Source organism: Salvelinus sp. IW2-2015, linkage group LG5, assembly GCF_002910315.2.
Source record: "Salvelinus sp. IW2-2015 linkage group LG5, ASM291031v2, whole genome shotgun sequence".
Taxonomy (NCBI): domain Eukaryota; kingdom Metazoa; phylum Chordata; class Actinopteri; order Salmoniformes; family Salmonidae; genus Salvelinus; species Salvelinus sp. IW2-2015.
Genome location: NC_036844.1, coordinates 15,504,210 through 15,520,281, shown reverse-complemented (window position 1 = coordinate 15,520,281; position 16,072 = coordinate 15,504,210). Strand labels below are relative to the sequence as shown.

The window sequence follows — 16,072 nt, the reverse complement described above, 5'->3', positions numbered from 1 at the left end:
ATCAGCATTGGCGCGCAAAGGCACTTGTTTTATTTTCTCCGGTTTTGTCTGGCAAAAACATAGTAGTTCTACATTTTATATTCTCCATATAAAATACAGTTTAGCAATCTGCTACGGACGCATCTTTGCCAGAACAATAGGCTACCTGGTGATTTCATTGATTATTTTCATATTTCAGATAGGCCTTGTTTGGGAGGCTACTGGCTATATACAGTGCATTTGGAAAGTATTCAGACCTCTTGACTTTTTCCACATTTTGTTATGGTACAGCCTTATTCTAAAATGTATTAAATTATATTTTTCCCTCATCAATCTACACACACAATACCCCATAATGACAAAGCAAAAACAGGTTTTTAGACATTTWWAAAAATGTATTAAAAAATTTAAATATAGCTTTACTCAGTACTTTTTGAAGCACCTTTGGGAGCAATTACAGCCTCAAGTCTTCTAGGGTATGAAGCTATAAGCTTGGCACACCTGTATTTGGGGAGTTTCTCCCATTCTTCTCTGCAGATCCTCTCAAGCTCTGTCAGYTTGGATGGGGAGCGTCGCTGCACAGCTATTTTCAGGTCTATCCAGAGATGTTTGATCGGGTTCAAGTCCGGGCTCTGGCTAGGCCACTCAAGGACCTTCAGAGACATCTCCCGYYGRCACTCCWGCATTGTCTTGGCTGTGTGCTTAGGGWCYTTGTRCTGTTGGAAGYTGAACRMTCGCCCCAGTCTSAGGWCCTGAGCGCTATGGAGCAGGTTTTCATCAAGGATCTTTCTGTACTTTGCTCTGTTCATCTTTCCCTCGATCCTGACTAGTCTCCCAGTCCCTGCCGCTGAAGAACATCCCCACAGCATGATGCTGCCACCACCATGCTTCACCGTAGGGATGGTGCCAGGTTTCCTCCAGACGTGATGCTTGGCATTCAGGCCAAAGAGTTCAATCTTGGTTTCATCAGACCAGAGAATCTTGTTTCTCATGGTCTGCGAGTCCTTTAAGTGCATATTTGGCAAACTCCAAGTGGGCTATCATGGGGCTTTTACTGAGGAGTGGCTTCTGTCTTTTTTACATTTATTTTTAGGCAAGTCAGTTAAGAACTAATTCTTAATAACAATGACGGCCTACCCCGGCCAAACCTGGATGACGCTGAGCCAATTGTGCGCCACCCTATGGGACTTCCAATCACGGGCCGGATGTGTCACTCTACCATAAAGGCCTGATTGGTGGAGTGCTGCAGTGATAGTTGTCCTTCTTGAAGGTTCCACAGAGGAACTGTGGAGCTCTGTCAGAGTGACCATCGGGTTCTTGGTCACCTCCCTGACCAAGTACCCTTCTCCCCCGGTTGCTCAGTTTGGCCAGGCGGCCAGCTCTAGGAGGAGTCTTGGTGGTTCCATACTTCTTCCATTTAAGAATGATGGAGACCACTGTGTTCTTGGGGACCTTCAATGCTGCAGATATTTMTTGGTATCTTTGCCCAGATCTGTGCCTCAACACAATCCTGTCTTGTAGCTCTTCAGGGAATTCCTGAGACCTCATGGCTTGGTTTTTGATCAGACTTGCACTGTCAACTATGGGACCTACAGTTGAAGTTGGAAGTTTACATACACTTAGGTTGGAGTCATTAAAACTCATTTTTCAACCACTCCACAAATTTCTTGTTAACAAACTATAGWTTTTGCAAGTCAGTTAGGACATCTACTTTGTGCAAGAKAYGTAATTTTTCCAACAATTTTTTACAGACAGATTATTTCACTTATAATTCACTGTCTCACAATTCCAGTGGYTCAGAAYTMTACATACACTAAGTTGACTGTGCCTTTAAACAGCTTAGAAAATTCCAGAAAAGGATGTCATGGCTTTAGAAGCTTCTGATGGGCTAATTMACATCATTTGAGTCAATTGTAGGTGTACCTGTGGATGTATTTCAAGGCCTATCAGACTCCATGCCTCTTTGCTTGACATCATGGGAAAATCAAAAGAAATCAGCCAAGACCTCAGAAAAGAATTGTAGACCTCCACAAATCTGGTTCATCCGTGGGAGCAATTTCCAAACGCCTGAAGGTACCACGTTCATCTGTACAAACAATAGTACGCAAGTTTAAACACCACGGGACCAAGCAGCCGTCAAACCGTTAAGGAAGGAGACACGTTCTGTCTCCTAGAGATGAACGTAGTTTGGTTTCGAAAAGTGCAAATCAATCCCAGAACGACAGCAAACAACCTTGTGGAGATGCTGGAGGAAACGGGTACAAAAGTATCTATATCCACAGTAAAACGAGTCCTATATCGACATAACCTGAAAGGCCGCTCAGCAAGGAAGAAGCCACTGCTCCAAAACTACCATTAAAAAAAAGCCAGACTACGGTTTGCAACTGCACATGGGGACAAAGATCGTACTTTTTGGAGAAATGTCCTCTGGTCTGATGAAACAAAAATAAAACTGTTTGCCCATAATGACCATCATTATGTTCGGAGGAAAAAGGGGGAGGCTTGCAAGCCGAAGAACACCATCCCAACCGTGAAGCACGGGGGTGGTAGCATCATGTTTTGGGGTGCTTTGCTGCAGGATTGGCTGGTGCACTTCACAAAATAGATTGCTTCATGAGGCAGGAAAATTATGTGGATATATTGAAGCAACATCTCAAGACATCAGTCAGGAAGTTAAAGCTTGGTCGCAAATGGGTCTTCCAAATGGACAATGACCCCAAGCATACTTCCAAAGTTGTGGCAAAATGGCTTAAGGACAACAAAGTCAAGGTATTGGAGTGGCCATCACAAAGCCCTGACCTCAATCCCATAGAAAATGTGTGGGCAGAACTGAAAAAGCATGTGCAAGCAAGGAGTCCGACAAACCTGACTCAGTTACACCAGCTCTGTCAGGAGGAATGGGCCAAAATTCACCCAACTTATTATGGGAAGCTTGTGGAAGGCTACCCAAAACATTTGACCGAAGTTAAACAATTTAAAGGCAATGCTACCAAATTCTAATTGAGTGTATGTAAACGTCTGACCCACTGGGAATGTGATGAAAGAAATAAACGCTGAAATAAATCTTTCTCTCTACTATTATTCTGACATTTCACATTCTTAAAATAAAGTGGTGATCCTAACTGACCTAAGACAGGGAATTTTTACTCGGATTAAATGTCAGAAATTGTGATAAACTGAATTTAAATGTATTTGGCTAAGGTGTCTGTAAACTTCCGACTTCAACTGTATATAGACCGGTGTGTGTGCCTTTCCAAATCATGTCCAATCAATTGAATTTACCACAGGTGGACTCCAAGTTCTAGAAACATCTCAAGGATGGTCGATGGAAAGTATGCACCTGAGCTCAATATCGAGTCTCATAGCAAAGGGTCTGAATATTAATGTAAATAAGGTATTTCTTTTTTATTTGAAATACATTTTCAAAAACGTCTATACACCTGTTTTTGCTTTGTCATTATGCGGTGTTGTGTGTAGATTGATGAGTAAAAAAAATATTTTWATCAATTTTAGGATAAGGCTGTAATGTAACAAKATGTGGAAAAAGTGAAGGGGTCTGAATACTTTCCCAATGCACTGTATGTCTCCTAATGTCATTCTTTTTTATTTCCATCTTTCTCTAGTACTGCAATGGTGGGGACCTGGCGGACTATCTGCACTGTAAGTGGACTGTTTCATCTGTCAAACGCCAAGGGAAGCTCTCAGGTCTTTCTTGAATTAYGGTGGCATTTGTGCATGGCATTTTMGYAAAAATGAACTGTCATCTTCTAAATCAACTCATCTGGTAGCTCAATGACTTCAAAGTATATGTACCATTATGATAACATTGTGCCACCAYTAGGAGTAGTAACACCAATGAGATATTTTAGGTATGTGAGAATTTTCTGAAATGGAGGCCACAAATGTTCTAAGGTCATTAAATCCTTTAAAAATAATTTAGTGAAGTGATATGATTCATCATTTTGCTCACAATGTTATTTACTTTCATTTAAATTGAGTAACACCAAGTGACACTTTGGATTATCAAATTATCAATGGAATCTTACAAATAAGGACATACTAAAAGGGTGTGATTAGCTAATCATTTTCTTTAATGTWGACCCCTCCCCCAATAAGTTTGCCACAGGAGAGAATGCTCAAGGTCCTTGTAAATGTTTGTAATGAGTGATTTTCAAGGCGGTAACACCAATGACACATTATACTAGTAAAATAAATAGGTATTTGAATAGCCTTTTTTTCTTGATCTATACAATATATTAAATACTTTTTTTCACTTTCTAGCATTCAAAATAAATAGATATCTCTCAAGCAGGACACACACACATAGGATTGTCTACCGATCGCTAGCCAGGGMGTAATTAGCACCTCTGAACAGTGTCAGCAGTCAATCTCTTTTGTGTTCACACAACAAAGACCTTGAAGTCGTCATCCACAAAGCMTTGTTAAAATACTCCAAACCATAATGTGGCAGAAGCGTTGTTTGGCAATGCATGTATGTGTTGCTTAGTTTATGGTCTAGATTCCATTGTTGGCTAGCTAGCTAGCTAGCTGAGCTAATGTTGCTATTTTGTAGAAAGCCCTTGTTGAGACTAGCCAGATGCCACAGCTAGATAAATACCTAGTAAAATGACYAAGAAACTTTTGATTCACTCTCCATAATCACATACTCCCAGTGCCAGCCCATTGCCAAATGTTTAAATAGCTAGCTAATGTTAGCATATTCACTAGCTACCACAACATTATGTACTAGCTAGCTAGCTAATTTGTTTACTTCCTTCCCTGTTACTGAGTATTTTTCCTTTGCCAAGATAATCCATCCACCTGACAGGTGTGGCATATCAAGAAGATGATTAAACAGCATGATCATTACACAGGTGCACCTTGTGCTGGGGACAATAAAAGGCCATTCTAAAATGTGCAGTTTTGTCACACAACACAATGCCACAGCTATCTCAGATTGCCCAGTAATCTGAAATCAATAGATTAGGGCCTAAATTAATTTATTTCAATTGACTGATTTCCTTATATGAACTGTAACTCAGTAAAATCATTGAAAATGTTACGTTGAAATTGTCGCAATACTTACGGCTCCCGAGTGGCGCAGCGGTCTAAGGCACTGCATCTCAGTGCAAGAGGCGTCACTACAGTCCCTGGTTCGAGTCCAGGCTATATCACCGGGGTAGCTACAGCTTGGAGAAAGTATGTGTGTTTTGTGCATTGCGTCTGTGCACTTAGCTAGCTACCATCACATAGCCTACATTGCATATGAAGTGCGACTGGCTCATGACATAGAAAATGCCCTCATTTTTGTCCTTTTTGTTGTCACTCCTGTTGGCTCCCCCACCTGGGGGGGTTGGTGCTCACTGATTTGGCGCAAAATCAAGTTTTTAGTCCATGACAAGCATTGCAGAATCTGCAGGTTTGTCGCTACAACCGGGTCGGCACGCAGCAGGGACCAATTTGTTTTAACAAGAGAAGGAACGGAGGCCGTTCTGTGTTTTATGCTTAAATGCCCAAAACATATCACTACAACTCTAAACATCACTACAGGGACCCTAAGTACCTTAAACAAAGCATTGTAACATAATGTTTTGCAGTATAAAGGACTTCCATTATGTTTTATCATTGATAAACAGTTCAATATAAAAATATGCCACTGTAATTCAAGGATGACCCTCCCATTAGAATTGCTTGCAAGACTTTCCTTAATTTGGGCCTCTGTYGCACATAGTGGGGCAAACTCAATGGGGGAAGGTTTCAGAGCGCACCATGACTGGAGKTGGCTTGTGTGGTTTAAGCCTGGGTTAGGGTTAGTTGTAAATTGAACGTCACCTAGAGCATTGAGGCAAACTATCAGAATAAGGGTATGTTAGCAAAGTGAAAATGAAAGCCAGGGTAATGTAACATTGGATAATGAGGGTATGGGCTGAACCAACCAGGTCCTGAGTTTAGCACAGAAAGTTTAGGCCCTCTCTCCCTGGGCTGCTTATTTATTTAGACTGCAGTCCCAGGCTTCAGGGAAGCTGTGTTTTCATAGGTTGCCGTGGAACAGGAACAAGTCTGATTTTTCTGTTAATATAGTTTGTTTTATTTTCCCTTACCGAATGTCCTGTCCCACCCCTCCACCCCTGTTTTTCCCCTAGCCAAGGGCACCCTGAGTGAGGACACCATCCGGGTGTTTCTGCAGCAGATAGCCGGAGCCATGAGGGTGCTGCAGGTCAAGGATATCATCCACCGAGACCTCAAACCCCAGAACATCCTGCTCTCCTACCACACAGGACGCAAGTCCCACTCCACCAACACCTGCATCAAGATAGGTGTGTGCGCGCAGTGCATTCGGAAAGTATTTAGACCCCTTGACTTTTTCCACATTTTGTTACGTTACGGCCTTATTCTAAAATGGATTACATTTTTAAAACAATCTATTAATCTACATGCAATGTCACATAATGACAAAGCAAAAACGTTTTTTAGAATTTCTTGCAAATGTATTAAAATATAAAAAACAAATACCTTATTTACATAAATATTCAGACCCTTTTCTGAGATTCGAAATTGAGCTCAGGTGCATCCTGTTTCCATTGATTATCCTTGATGTTTTTACAACTTGATTGGAGTCCACCTATGGTAAATTCAATTGAATGGACATGATTTGGAAGGGCATACACCTGTCTATATAAGGTCCCACAGTTGACAGTTTATGTCAGAGCAAAAACCAAGCCATGAGGTCGAAGGAATTGTCCGTAGAGCACCATGACAGAAATYTGTRGGCACAGATCTGGGGAAGGGTATCAAAAAATGTCTGCAGAGGGCCTCCCGAGTGGCGCGGTGGTCTAAGGCACTGCATCACAGTGCTAGAGGCATCACTACAGACCCGGGTTTGATCCCGGGCTGTATCACAACCGGTCATGATCGGAAGTTCCATAGGGCGGCGCACAATTGACCCAGCGTCGCCCGGGTTAGGGGAGGGTTTGGCCGGGGGGGGGGGCTTTACTTGGCTCAACGCGCTCTAGCGACTCCTTGTGGCGGGCCGGGTGCCTGCAGGCTGACCTCGGTCGTCAGGTAAATGGTGTTTTCCTCCGACACATTGGTGCGGCTGGCTTCCGGGTTAAGTGGGTGGGTGTTAAGAAGCGGGGTTTGGTGGGTCATGTTTCGGGGGACACATGACTCGACCTTCGCCTCTTGCCCATTGGGGAGTTGCACCGATGAGACAAGATCGAAATCGGGGAGAAAAAGGGGGTAGTAATAATAATAATAATAATAAAATGTCTGCAGCATTGAAGGTCCCGAAGAACACAGTCTCCCCGATTTCGATTCTTAAATGGAAAAAGTTTGGAATCACCAAGACTCTTCCTAGAGCTGGCCGCCCAATCGGGGGAGAAGGGCTTTGGTCAGGGAGGAGATCAACAACCCAATGGTCATTCTGACAGAGCTCCAGAGTTCCTCTGTGGAGATGGGAGAACCTTCCAAAAGGACAACAATCTCTGCAGTACTCTACCAATCAGGCCTTTATGGTATAGTGGCCAGACGGAAGCCACTCCTCAGTAAAAGGCACATGACAGCCCGCTTGAAGTTTGCCAATAAGACACCTTAAGGACTCTCAGACCATGAGAAACAAGATTCTCTGGTCTGATGAAACCAAGATTCAACTGTTTTTGGCCTGAATGCCAAGCGTCACGTCTGGAGGAAACCTGGCACCATGGTGGTGCCAGCATGGTGGTGGCAGCTTCATGCTATGGGGATGTTTTTCAGTGGCAGGGACTGGGAGACTAGTRAGGATCGAGGGAAAGATGAACGGAGCAAAGTACAGAGAGATCCTTGATGAAAACCTGCCCTGMAGCACTCAAGACCTCAGGCTGGGGCGAAGGTTCACCTTCCAACAATACAATGACCCTAAGCACACAGCCAAGACAACGCAGGAGTGGCTTCGACACAAGTCTCTGAATGTCCATGAGTGTCCCAGCCAGAGCCCGGACTTGAACCCAATCGACCAATGGATAGACCTGAAAATAGCTGTGCAGCAACGCTCCCCATCCAACCTGACCGAGCTTGAGAGGATCTGCAGAGAAGAATGGGAGAAACTCCCCAAATACAGGTGTGCCAAGCTTGTGTAGCATCCTACCCAAGAAGACTCYAGGCTGTAATTGCTGCCAAAGGTGCTTCAACAAAGTACTGAGTAAAGGGCCTGAATACTTATGTAAATGTAATATTTCCGTTTTTTTTATATATATATATATATATATATATATATAGATTTGCAAACATTTTTAAAAACCAGTTTTTGCATTATGGGGCAAATTGATTACAAAACAATTGAATCAATTTCAGAGTAAGGCTGTAATATAACAAAATGTGGAAAAAGTCAAGGTGTCTGAATACTTCTCGTGCGGGTGTGGGTGCATGCACGTGCACTGTAATGCATCATATAAATTATAGCGACGAGTTCCATCTTTCCACCGAATTAATTGACACCCATGTAATAGCTGATAATCACCATTGTGTGAAGAATGAATTAGTGCAGGGCTGAAGACAAAAGAGCAGCGTTTTTTGTGTTTTAAAACTCACTCATATTAATCCCTCAAGCCCATTTATCCTGCAGACAGAATGTATTGCCTTTGTGAAGGCTGAAGCATACCTCACAYCAGTGTTATAATCCTCATGCCGCTGTTGAACGTTGCTCAGGTCCAAGATCACCCGCACACACTCTTAAAGCTGCAATTWGTTTTTTTTTGGGCGACCCAACAAAAAGCACATAGAAATGTGAGTTATTGGTCTGTCATTCTCATTGAAAGCAAGTCTAAAAAGCGGTAGATAACCAGAAAAGTGTATTTTTTTTGCCTCTTTTACTTTTTGGTTTTGTACACCAGTTTCAAATAGCTGAAAATACAATATTTTGGGTTATGGAAAATTAGGCAAGTTAGTTAGGCAAACTATTAGAATTATAGCAACCAGGAAATGGCAGAGGGATTTCTGCATAGTACATCTTTAAACAGTTGTGTGTGTGGATCGCTCACTTTGAAAGGAAGTTAACAYTGCAACACTGTAGTTAGTTAGTGGTGATGATGACATGTGTTTTTGTGTGGATATTTCTCATTGCCCATTGATCTTGAATGTTAGGCTTTTTAGCTACCACTGGTGATTTTGTTTTTCCCTGTGACCGTGTGATATTCTGAAGTAGGACAGTTACTAGTATCATTTAAAGGTGTTCCAGTGCCTGTCAATTAAGAGTAAGATGACAGGTTTCAAAAATCTCTTACAAAACTTCCAGTCACTGGCCCTCTTGGTGGCTCAGTGGAAAATCAATTGAGTCCTCTCTCCACTGTAACCTCTTCAGTCGTTCCCAGCTGGTATTACATTTTTCCGCTCAGTGCAAACATTTTGTGATCGCCCCAAGGTTTTGCTGAGTATCTGAGTACACAGCTGTGGTCTCCACTTGTACATTGCTAACTCAACTTATTTTTTACCCCCCCTGCTGTTCTCCTTCTATCCCTCTCTCCAGCTGACTTTGGGTTTGCCCGCTACCTTCAGAACAACATGATGGCTGCCACTCTGTGTGGGTCCCCTATGTACATGGTGAGCACCTCTAGTTCATTACAGCCTGACCATAGGCAGGCAGAGGGTGTGTATCTGTCCCATTAGGTACCGTGTCTGACGTGTGTGCGTCTCTGAAATGTTTCCCCCGTATCTACCAGGCACCTGAAGTCATCATGTCTCAGAACTATGATGCCAAGGCTGACCTGTGGAGCATCGGTACCATTTTGTTCCAGTGTCTGACTGGGAAAGCCCCGTTTCAGGTGAGCACCATAGTCCTCATGATATAGGACTCAAATCATAACCACATATACCCGTCTCAAAGGGTTAATCAAAGGGGCGGTGTTTGAATGGTTAAAAMGAATCCACTCAATGCAGAAAGGGGTCATTCAGTGAGAAGGCGATAGAAACAGTCATTTCCACAGTTTGTTTTTTGACTTGCCATGCAATATTTAAGACTGGCGTGACAGCAATCAGCTTTGGTTTTCTCTTAGGCTTAGCCRGAACAGACTGGCTTTTCTTTCCACATAATGTGAGAGATCGCAAACTGTAGACAAGCTAGAGTTAAAACAACAAGACTATTTATCCAGCCTTTCCTAAGGCTCTTAGGAAAGCAAGTAATCCAAACTGGCAGACAGGATCAGCTGACTGTGTTTCCTCTTCAGATCTTTACACTCCCTTTTTAAACTAACTTGTGTGCATGCGAACACTGAAGTTTGCACAGTTGATTTGTTCTGTTAACATTTGTGTGTACATTTACATTTAAGTCATTTAGCAGACGCTCTTATCCAGAGCGACTTACAAATTGGAAAGTTCATACATATTCATCCTGTGTATGTGGCTGTGTGTGCTACCCACAGGCTAGCAGTCCCCAGGACCTCCGGCTGTTTTATGAGAAAAACAAGAACCTCAGCCCCAAGTAAGTGTTGATCAGCTCTAGTAGTTGTGTGTGTTTTTAGAAATAGAGAGTACAGATTCCTTTCACATGAGAGTGTGTATTGAATGGTGCTTCCATGTTAATTAACTAATGCTGTGGTAGACTGGATTTGACCACAGGATATGTTACAAATGACTTATGATTATCATAGTCTCACGCACTGCTTTTAACATTTGATTAGGATCAGCTACCACATTCCTAACATGAACCATTTGTGGGGAAATGCAAAACAGGCCCCCGATCAATTGTTACAGCAGGAATGAAGTGTGAAGTACCATCATGCATTCATGGTGACTTGTTTGTCTCCCCTCCCAGCATCCCCAGAGAGACCTCCTGTCACCTGAGGAATCTGCTGCTGGGTCTTCTACAGCGCAACCACAAGGACCGCATGGACTTTGGTCAGTGGGGCCACACTCACAGGGGTCATACCAGTGCTTATTATTTAAGAGATATTTAAAATTGAGTAGGAAGTTCCTCACTTTCAATCTMTTTCTCTTGTCATTGTAGAGGAGTTCTTCTGTCACCCCTTCCTAGAGACGAGCTCGTCCATGAAGAAGAGTGAGTAACGGTCCTTATGCATCCATCTTCTCAACCCTAATTGAAACATCCAAACCAATCTATCATATGAAGAGGACAGTGTGAGAAATGAAAGAATGTATTTATTATTTTGAGAATTTATAATGATATTTTTCTTTGATACAGCTCCTGCTGTGACCATGACATGCTTTCCCAGCTCTGCTTCAGCAAGCTCCTGTAGCAGCTCTTCCAACTCACATTTAGCCTCCCCACCGGTGAGTGTGTGTGTGTATGTACATGCTTGTATGCGTGCTATACACTTTCCTAATATTAATTTGCACTCCCTTTTTCCCTCAGAACAGCCTCGATTCGTCGGGACATGGACTCTACAAGGTGTCGTAAGCATTCCACAGGGATGTTGGCCCATGTTGACTCCAATGTTTCCGACATGTGTGTCAAGTTGGCTGGATGCCCTTTGGGTGGTGYACCATTCTTGATACACACGGGAAACTGTTGAGTGTGAAAAACCTAGCATCGTTGCAGTTCTTGACACAAACCGGTGCGCTTGGCACCTACTACCATACCCRYTTKAAAGGCACTTAAAACTTTTGTCTTGCCCATTCACCCTCTGAATGGCACACATACACAATCCATGTCTCAATTGTCTCAAGGCTTAAAAGTCCTTCTTTAACCTGTCTCCTCTCCTTCATGAAGTGGATTTAACAAGTGACATCAATAAGGGATCATAGCTTTCACCTGGATTCACCTGGTCAGTCTACAGCAGTGGTTCCCAAACTRTTTATAGTCCCGTACCCCTTCAAACATTCAACTTCCAGATGCTTACCCCCTCTAGCACCAGGGTAAGCGCACTCTCAAATTTAGTTTTTTGACATCACTGTAAGCCTGCCACACACACACTATACAATACATTTATTAAACAGAAGAATGAGTGAGTTTTGTCACAACCCGGCTCATGGGAAGTGACAAAGAGCTCTTATAGGACCAGGGCACAAATAATAKTATAATAATAATCAATAYTTTTGCTCTTTATTTAACCATCTTACATATAAAACTTTATTTGTTCATCGGCAATTGTGAATAACTCACCACAGGTTAATGAGAAGGGTGTGCTTGAAAGGATGCACATAACTCTGCAATGCTGGGTTGTACTGGAGAGAGTCTCAGTCTTAAATAATTTTCCACACACAGTCTGTGCCTGTATTTAGTTGTCATGCTAGTGAGYGCCGAGAATCCACTCTCACATAGGTATGTGGTTGCAAAGAGCATCAATGTCTTCACAACGCGATTTGCCAAAACAGGATAATCTGAGCGCAGCCCAATCCAGAAATCTGGCAGTGGCTTCTGATTAAATTACATTTTCACAGAACTGCTTGTTGCAATTTCGATGAGGTTCTCTTGTTCAGATATCGATAAGTGGACTGGAGGCAGGACATGAAAGGGATAACGAATCCAGTTGTTTGTGTCATCCMATTCGGGAATGTACCTGCGTAATTGCGCACCCAACTCACTCAGGTGCTTCGCTATATCACATTTGACATTGTCCSTAAGCGTGAGTTAATTTGCACACAGAAAATCATACAATGATGGAAAGACCTGTGTGTTGTCCTTGTTAATGCAGACAGAGAAGAGCTCCCACTCTTAATCATAGCCTCAATTTTGTCTCGCACATTGAATATAGTTGTGGAGCGTCCCTGTAATCCTAGATTCAGATCATTCAGGCTAGAAAAACACACCCAGATAGGACAGTCGTGTGAGAAACTCGTCATCATGCAAGCGGTCAGACAAGTGAAAAAATATGATAAGTAAAGAAAAATTTAAACTCGTCAATACTTTCCCCCTTGATAACCAGTATGTTGTAAAAGGTTACATGGTCGCTGCCCATATCATTGCATAGTCCAGAAAATACAGGAGAGTTCGGGGCCTTGCTTTAACCCTCCTGTTGTGTTCGTTTCATGTTAATTATTTGTTCCCGGTCCAAAATGACTGCCCCATTATAGCTGATTATAAATCCATAATAATACATATATTATTATTATTATCACCTGTTGTGTTAGATCTTTTTATCAACTTAAGTTCTATGAACATTACAAGTTTTGAACTTCTGTTTGCTATTTATGGCATGTAGGGCCTCAATTTGAACCTGCAGCTCATACAACATTCATTACAGCATAGATGTTCACAAATCCTTTCTTACATTTGTGTGTTCTCAGCACATGTTGGACAATATATGGTGGTTGTTGCATGTGCCTTACAAATATATGCACTGCATTTATGGCACATTACTGCTCGTTTTGACATCTTTGGTGCACACAGATTGCACCTCCTTCCTTTTGGCTCTTCGTCTCTGGCAGCCTAGATCTAGCTTCTGGCCCTTGTATATCTTTCACCAATCCAGCGAGGATGGGGTTGGAGGAAGGTGTTGGCGCCTTTGAATGAGGGTGCCACCATGGCTTTCCCCAACTCTTCTAGGAATATTCTTCTCTTGAAGAATTTCCCCTGCTTCCAGCCTGGATTCACCTCCTCCACACCACAAACGCGTTGTTGGCCGACACTCTAGGATGTTGAAGAACACACACCATGGGCCAAGTGCCGTTATCCTCTTACAAGAGTATGTGCCAGTAACCTGCAAAAGTGCAACAATCAGTAAATAAAATAATGAGTACATACAAGTGATACTTCATGTCATGCATAGTAACGTGAAAAATTGCATCAAAGGTTGTTTTAATTTATCACATCTAAAACATATTTACATATTCAAATGAATAGAAGTGACTCCATATTGTTCACAAATTCAATGAGCATTTCACCAAACAACAACATGTCTGTTTTTATAGTGCAGATAAAACAATCTGGTAATAGAAAAAAAAAGTACATGAGACTTGAAAGACAAAAAGTAACATACCCCCTTTGTTCCTGTTGTAATCCAGGACAGTGTTGGCTTCTTGCCTCCCAGGTACTCCTCTTTGTTCCTGGTGTAATCCAGGACAGTGGTGGGCTTCCTGTCCTCCCTGGTACTCCCTCTTTGTCCTGTTGTAATCCAGGACAGTGTTGGGCTTCTGCCTCCCACGGTACTCCCTCTTTGTTCCTGTTGTAATCCAGGACAGTGTTGGGCTTCTTGCCTCCCAGGTACTCCCTCTTTGTTCCTGTTGTAATCCAGGACAGCGTTGGGCTTCTTGCCTCCCAGGTACTCACAGCGGCATCCCGGTGCAGAGTTGTCAACACGAGCACATTCTTCTTTATCTCCAGGCAGTAGGACACAAGAGAGTGTGTATTGGTGAAGGCAAATTTAGAGGAAAAACGATCCCTGTCTTTGGTAGTGAGTAAGGCATTAGGCAACTCAGGCTTGTTCCTTCTGACCGTCCCCACCGTGGTCATTTTCTTTTGGAGCTGGTCCTGACCAAAAGCATATGAGGTGAAGAAATTCTCACATGTTATGTTGTACCCCTGGAGACCTGCAGTCATTTCCAGGACCACCCGCTTCCCCTGGTTCCTTTCGGGAACACCGTAAACAGGTTTCCCGGGGGAAACATGCATGTTCCAGGCATAACTTGTCCTGGCATTACATGCTGCCCATATCTTCATTCCATATTTAGACGGTTGGCTTGGCATGTACTGTTTGAATGGGCAGCGTCCCCTAAAAGCGWCCAGATGCTCATCCACTGTGATGTCTGGACTTGGGTTATAGATGAGTGGCAGGCGCTTCACCCACTTGTGCCAAACCTCTCTGATCGCTGCCAGCTTGTCTTGTTGATGGCTGGCCTGGTCTTGCATCACAGTTGTCGAAGCAAATCACCCATGAAAACACGTGAAATGTCTGGAGAATCCGGGATGCTGGCCTTCTAGGCAGAGTTGCAAATAAAAAGCAATTTCTCAGACTGGCCAATAAAAAGAAAAGATTAAYATGGGCAAAAGAACACAAACACTGGACAGAGGAACTCTGCCTTGAAGGCCAGCATCCCGGAGTCGCCTCTTCACTGTTGACATTGAGACTGGTGTTTTGCGGGTACTATTTAATGAAGCTGCCAGTTGAGGACTTGTGKGGCATCTGTTTCTCAAACTAGACACTCTAYTGTACTTGTCCTCTTGCTCAGTTGTGCACCGGGGCCTCCCACTCTTTCTATTCTGGTTAGAGCCAGTTTGCTCTTCTTTCAAAAACAAGGACATTTCTAAYTGACCCCAAACTTTTGAACGTTAGTGTACTACCGGTAGTGTACTATATAGTGGGTTGTTCAGAGTCAGTGCTGTGGTCATAGTTCCTCTCTCTCTCTCTGCAGCAGTCTCTGGCTGAGGTCCAGCAGCTCCGCGCCAAAACCCTTGCCTCCCCTACCCAGGATGCCCCTGGCTTTCTCCTCAAGGACTCGTCTGGAGGAGGCTGCAGCAGCAAGAACTCCTCTTGTGACACAGACGACTTTGTCATGGTGCCCGTCCACTTTCCCAGTAAGCGCATCCTCATTCCTCAACCACTAAGTGGTGTTCTTGTAGCTCTTCAGTCTGTCATGTGTATAGAATCCAGAGGTTGTGAGAGAAGTTGTTTAGATGACTTTCATTCTGAAGGTATAATAGCAGTGTAGTCCACTTTCTGAGATGATTCTGAGGTTCATCAGTTTGGCTGGTCATTCCTCTTTGACATGTTGCCATGGTTTCWCAGCAGGTGAGCTCACCTCTGACGGGCCTACTGGGAAGGTGTTCCACGACAGTCTGATGAACAGCGGGTGAGTTTAATGGACATGGTCTTTAGAGATGGGGGCAAAAATCGATACAGTTYCATATCGTAATATTATTTAGGATGATTTTACACTGAACAYAAATATAAACGCAACCTGCAACAATTTCAACGATTTTACTGAATTACAGTTCATATAAYGAAATCAAGTCACTTGAAATAAATAAATTAGGCCCTAATCTCTGGATTTCACATGACTGGTAATACAGATATGCATCTGTTGGTCATAGAAACCTTTAAAAAAAGGTAGGGGCGTGGATCAGAAAACCAGTCAGTATCTGGTGTGACCACCATTTTCCTCATGCAGCACAACACATCTCCTTCACATAGAGTTGATCAGGCTGTTGATTGTGCCCTGTGGAATG

General features: G+C 43.1%; 1 protein-coding gene across 4 annotated transcripts in view; it reads left to right on the top strand.

Annotated features, from left to right (window-relative positions):
• Positions 1-16,072, top strand: part of LOC111964508 (serine/threonine-protein kinase ULK1) — a 49,448-nt gene that overhangs the window by 15,903 nt on the left and 17,473 nt on the right. For 3 of the 4 annotated variants that reach the window (XM_070443574.1, XM_070443572.1, XM_070443575.1), the window contains 10 exons: positions 3,603-3,639; positions 6,123-6,296; positions 9,479-9,552; positions 9,672-9,773; positions 10,371-10,429; positions 10,763-10,845; positions 10,955-11,005; positions 11,150-11,238; positions 15,259-15,421; positions 15,633-15,696. In XM_070443574.1, coding sequence (XP_070299675.1) covers positions 3,603-3,639; positions 6,123-6,296; positions 9,479-9,552; positions 9,672-9,773; positions 10,371-10,429; positions 10,763-10,845; positions 10,955-11,005; positions 11,150-11,238; positions 15,259-15,421; positions 15,633-15,696 — 896 coding nt within the window. The remainder of the gene's footprint in view (positions 1-3,602; positions 3,640-6,122; positions 6,297-9,478; positions 9,553-9,671; positions 9,774-10,370; positions 10,430-10,762; positions 10,846-10,954; positions 11,006-11,149; positions 11,239-15,258; positions 15,422-15,632; positions 15,697-16,072) is intronic. The other variant, XM_070443573.1, reaches the window with a different exon arrangement.